Here is a 6,000-nt window from a genome sequence, read left to right as displayed (position 1 = left end):
TTTTCCCCCCAAAAAAGGATATACAGAACTATTCAAACTCAATTTCAGGACAAGACAGCACTTTCTGAGGGAAACACTGCTATCCACCTTAAGGTTTCTACCTCTCCAAGTCGGTTTGCTTTAGCGTATATTTTTCTTCATCAAACACATTCAAGCCAGAGATCGACATACGCCGCACTGAGCATGTTTCAAAAGAGCAATAAATAGATAAATGAGAGTTAACACTAGGAAACATACTGTATGTACAGTGGTGGTTGAAACAAAAGCACAAGTCAAGCTGTAGTGTTGTACATTCAAGACAGGGGAAGTAATGACTAAAAACATATGATGGAAAGGATAACTTGGGCAATTTGCTGGACGACTTTTCCCAAAGAGCCTTACAGTACCATGAGTGAATATGTTTTATGTGGGACTGGGACCAAAACAACCAATCCAGTTAGTGCTTTTCTGTCTGAGTTTAAAGGGGGGCTAAACTATGGCCTAAAAGTGTTCTGCTTTTTTTTATTAAATGAATGTTTAAGGTCTATTTTGATGTTTCAAAATATACCAACATCCCATTACATCACCTGTAACAGTGCTAGATGCTGCCCCACATATCCTGTTACAAGACAGACACTAACAGAGTCAAGTGTTGTTCCAAAATAACATTTGAAGAATGTTATACCTTTGCTTTCAAAATGATAGAATAAAACAAATGAAGTTTTGTTCCAAATTGAGATATCCTGTTTTTAAAAAGTGACATCTTAGTCTTTAAAAAAAAATTGCCAGCACAAACATTCACAATAGTACTTTTCCTATGATAGAAGATAAGTCAGTTTTTTCAACTTTATGTACCGACTTTTCTGTGTTTTACAGATATAAATGATTGGACATCTAACATTTTTTAACAGAACTCTTCATATGGATATATATGGACAGATTGGCAAATTAGTGTTGAATACACTCGTCCCCTACTTGCAGATGCCCATCCAAACCATGCACTTTTAGGTCTATTTTATATTTTATTAGTCTGTCACAATGTTGACTTTTACATATTTAGCTGTTTTTGCTGTCAACAAACTGTAAAATGCTGAGACTTAGAACACTAGGTGCCTATTACATCATCATGTCTCTGTTCTTCTAGATGAACTGAATTCCCATTTACTTAATTGGTACAATTAAGATATCTGAGAACGAACGTCTGAGGATGTTGTCATGGATATAAGCATTGGTACAGTGCAGGCAATAAAGCGCAGAACGCCGATGTGTTTCCATAGCAAACGTTCCACTGAGCCACAGCTGTGTTGAACCTTCCAACTTTATCATTTCCATGACAACAACAGCAAAACTCTATGGCAGCCATCTTAGGTGTACAGAAAAAAAGATTCCCTTTTCTATTCTGATTCTCTGGCCTCTATTGTCTCATTCATTATGATCAGAAGGGCAAAGTGGTTTAAATCAGGGCTGTTTCCCCAAAACATGTCTTGGCACTAAAAATTCACTTAACATTGAAATTAGAAAATGAAGTCACTGCCAATTTAATTACACAAATCCCAAGATGATACTAGTACTAAGATGCATTTGGGAAGCTGGGTACAGCACCGCTACGCTGAAATATACCTGATAAAAAACACAGTTTCAACTATTTTGGGAATGCTTGAAGTGAATTTGACTTACATTACCATGCATGTGTTGTTCTTTTTTTTTTGTTTTTTGAGGCAATTAAAGAGCCTGGGGAAATACATCAAGAGCACCTCAAAGTTGATGCAATTATTTGAAATCCACATCAAAAACACATTTTGTGTATTTCACAAAAACACTCACAGCATCATTGTTTCATTCGCTTACAATTGGACCGGCCTATCAATGATGTTAGTGCTAAAACACGAGGGAAACAGAAGAAGAATGCAGATCTTTTGAGGCTCAGCCATTGGCGGATGGAAAAAAAGAGGGATGGATGGATAAATGGATGGATGGATGTGTTTAAAAAGTGAATTTAAAAAAAACAGTATACAATAGTGTAAGCAGTAACATCTGAACCAGTAATATGATCAGACCCCAGTATGACAAGAGCACTGCTGAACATGTCGCCTCAGCCAACGACAATCGCTTCAGTTCACAGTCAAGTGAACATCGGTGAAACCAAGTCACTGAGAGGGATGTGTATTTTAAAAGACAGAAAAATATAACTAACTTTTTCTTTTCCCGCATGCAACAACAGATCACACACACTCACACACACACACACACACACCTTTCAAAGTGAAAGAAAAAACTGGAATGGTTCAATTTATAAAAACACTAACTATGTAAAATATACAGTCACGGAGAGGGGAGAGGAAATTCACTTTTGTCTGTACTGGCCACAGTAGCTGGTGCGTCTAAAAATACAACATCAGAACAGTTTAAACCTGCGAAAGTGGCCAGCAGAGGAGACAAACGAAAGTAGCCACAGCCAAACTTAACTCTCAGTTGGCTGGTGGCTGGCACCACTTTCCCGTCTGGTTTACAGTACAATCATGTTGAATAAAACCTCCTAGTCCCACTACTGTTGGATATATTCTACCAACTTGGTCAGTTCCATACAAAACAGACATATAAAGCAAACGGCATAAAAACAAACCCCCTCAGATTTAGTGTTGTATGTTACAGCTTAGGGTATAAAAACAACGGCATCGCCTGTAAGTACAGCAGGCCTGTACATTTATGTCCTCTCTCCTTAAAGTGTCTTCAACACACACCATTTAAAAACTTCAGTTCCCAGCATTCCAAGGAACCACGACCGTTCATTTTTTTCTGCCTATGGTGGAAATGACAACGCAGCCAACACCAGAGAGTGAGTGAGAGATAGAGGGGGAGAGAGAGAGAGAGAGAGAGAGAGAGAGAGAGAGAGAGAGAGAGATAGAGGGAGAGAGAGAGAGAGAGAGAGAGAGAGAGAGAGAGAGAGGGAGAGAGAGAGGGGTAGTGTAATTGGTTGTGTTTCATTTATAAAGATACTGACGGACTAAAACAATAAAATGCATCTTTGTTTTCCTCTAAAAACAACATGGAAGTATTTGTGTGGTAGTTACCAAGCTAGTCTCTTCTCAGTTCTGTGTGTGTGTGTGTGTGTGTGTGTGTGTGTGTCTGTGTATTCGAGTGTCTGTAAGTGTATGCGCACCTATTGTCTATCAGTTTAGGTCAGTAAGCTTTAAAAATCAGTTAGTGTCGTTGACGATTACAATAACCATGTGTTCCTCATCCAGATTACCCACAGTCCTTTTGGCTGTCTGGAGGTACTGCTGGGAAAACTCTCCAGGAGGGAAGGCGTACAGCATCGCCCCTGCCCCCCCCTCTTTGGCCGCGGGGAGGCTTATAACCCCGGCCGCCTCCTTGTTTCGCAGGTAGGTCACCAGGTGACGAAGCAAGCGCACCTGGAGTCCTGGCTCGGGCGGAGGGGCCTGGCGGTCGATGGGGCCCTGGAGGGCCAATAGGATAGCAAACCCGTCAGGGCGCCCTTGTTTGATGCGGCGCGTAACTTCGTCAAGTCTGGTCTGGTCCATGCGGAGCCTCTGGGCGATCTTCAGCTGGCTGGGCTGGTTTTGGCTCTGCTGCTTCAAGCTGTCCTTCATCATGGCGTTGAAGAAGGAGGCGCCTCCCTCCAGCATGTACAGCTCCGTGGGGAAACTGCTGTTCTTCAGCGCAAAGAAACCGTGCCACGACTTGGAAAGGCCGGCCTGGGCGAACTCCGACAGCGTGCTGGGAGAGGAGGTGTGTGTGTCCGTGTGCATCGGAGGAGAGCTGGCAGCGGTGATCTCGCTGTTTCGATGGTGATGGTTGTTAAGGTGCTCGCTGGAGGATCTCTTGTTGTGGTGGCGGCCGGAGGTCAGCGCGACGTCTTCTTCAGTGGTGGCAGACGGTCGCCCTCCTCCACCGCTGTCGGGGGAGTGGTCTCTTGGCTCTGTGGTGGAGTCGGGGGCGCGAACCCGTGCTCGATCCGGACTGGCCTCAGGAGACACGGCCCCTACCTGGCCTCGAACCTTAGACCTCCCCCTCTCCTTTTCCCTCTCTCTCTCCCGCTCTTCTGTCTGTCTTTCAGCGGACAGACTCCGACTCCTGCTCCTCCTCCTGTTCCTCCTCTCCTTTAGCCAGCGCTCCCTGCTCCTGCTGCGGCTCCTCGCTCCTCTCCCGGCTCTCCCAAACGCCTCCACCCCCCCAGCTCTCCTCTCCAGGCTGCGAGTGGGGCTGCTGGGGTAGTCTCTCTCCAGCACAGCCCGCTCTCTTTCCCTCTGGGAGAGGAGGCTGTGGGTGGGAGGCGAGGAGCGGTCCCTCGCTCCCCTCAGCTCCCGTTCCAGGCTGCGGTGGCGGCTGTACGCCTCCCCGAGGAGGTCATAGTGGGAGGGGAGCGGGACGGGGGGCTGGTAACCTGGGGGGAACAGACGAGAGGGACTCTCCTCGACTTTGGCAAAGTCCACCCTCAGACGCCGCTCGGGGCCGCCTAAAGGGAAGCCCCTCATCTGGGTACAGGCGGCTTGGGCAGCGTCCAAACTTTCATACTGAATGTATGCGAAATTGTCCCCTTTAACGTAGTCGATGTTCCTTATGCTTCCGAAGCGGTCGAACTCCCGAGCGAGGGCGGCGAGGGAGTTCCCGGGTCCGAGGCCGCCCACCCAGAGCCGTGTGGTGGGGTTCGCTTTGCCGTAGCCGATTTTCACCGGGTTGCCACCGATCACCCGACCCTGCATGGCCACTTTGGCCCGGTGCGCCATGTCCAGGTTCTGGAACTTCACAAAAGCGTAGGCCCCGCCCTGGCCACGCGCCGGCCGCTTTATCACTACATCCTCAATTATCCCATACTTGTCAAATCCCCTCCTCAGTTCCCCCTCTGTAACATTATGATCCAAGTTTCCAATAAAAAGGTTACTAGTTGCCCTCTGATCGTCTTCAGGTTTTAAATCCTCCACTACTGGCATAGGAGGGAAGCCATAGGGCCGGCCCCTCTCATCCAGCATACCATAATAATCCAAGATCCGCTCCCTCTCTCTGCTCAGACCCAGACTCTCCAAGGCGTAATGTCTGGCTCTGATGTCTCTAATGTTGCTGACCCCCGGCGCCGGGGGTGAGAGGGAGCGCTGTCGGTACGGGTACGGAGCGTGCACGGGTAAATAACCGACATCCGGCGGCGTGACGCTTCGCCTCCTAACGTACATGGGTTCAATTTTAAGTTGGCGGTCGCCCAAAACTAACCTGGAGGATTTGGCGTGTCTGGCCTCCTTGGCGTCCTCCGGATGCCGAAAATTCACGTACGCGATCCGCCCCAGCTCCGGCGTGTGCGAGAGTTTCACACTAACGTCCCCGAACTTTTTGAACTCGTGAAATAGCGCGTCCTCCACGTCCTCGTCTGAAACCTGCGAGCCGAGGTTGCTGATGAGCAGGGTTTTGTATTCCAGGGTGCCTGGCCTGGCGCCGGGGACCTCCGCCGCCGTGGTCCGCAGCGGCGGACGACCGAGGAGGCTGAGCTCATGTCGGTGGTGGAGCTCCAAGGCGGCCGCCCGCTCCTCCCTCAGCCGGGGATTCTCTCGCTCTCTGCTCCGGCTCCGCTTGTGATATCCCCGGCTCTCCGCCAGCAGCAGAGCCAGCGGGGGTGGCGGCAGTTCCTCTCTCCGTGCACTCTCCCGTTCCCTTTCCCGTATCCGTTTAGCCAAAGCCCTGGACGGACTAGTCTCTCTCCCGGCCTGTCTCTTCATTTTCAAATGATGATGGAGCCCAAACTTTTCGGTGTCTGCAAAGGGAATCCGGCCCGGGGAGCAGAATCCAAGGGTGTTAGCAAAAATAAGCTAGCAAACGAGGGCTTCGGCAAAGGAAAGCTAACGCTCGAGACACTGTACAATAGCATATATACCGAAATAAAAGCATAAACTCGTTTAAAAACATGTCAGCATCAGAGGATCTGCACCGACGCCGCCATCTTGGACAATAGGAATGTGCGCTTTCCCTTGATGGGCGGGGATTGTCATGACGCAACTGGAGCGGCCGTCGTGA

At 48.5% G+C, this 6,000-nt stretch overlaps 1 protein-coding gene across 1 annotated transcript; it reads right to left on the bottom strand.

Moving 5' to 3' along the window:
- Positions 1–2,907: 2,907 nt before the first annotated feature.
- On the bottom strand, positions 2,908–5,860 carry rbm15b (RNA binding motif protein 15B). The gene has a single exon (XM_071916346.2). It carries the CDS (start codon positions 5,703–5,705, stop codon positions 3,177–3,179), a length of 2,529 nt encoding a protein of 842 aa, XP_071772447.2. The 5' UTR covers positions 5,706–5,860; the 3' UTR covers positions 2,908–3,176.
- Between the last annotated feature and the right edge of the window lie 140 nt (positions 5,861–6,000).

The sequence above is a fragment of the Centroberyx gerrardi genome, chromosome 5 (genome assembly GCF_048128805.1).
Source record: "Centroberyx gerrardi isolate f3 chromosome 5, fCenGer3.hap1.cur.20231027, whole genome shotgun sequence".
NCBI classification, from domain to species: domain Eukaryota; kingdom Metazoa; phylum Chordata; class Actinopteri; order Beryciformes; family Berycidae; genus Centroberyx; species Centroberyx gerrardi.
This window is presented reverse-complemented; position numbering and strand designations above follow the sequence as displayed.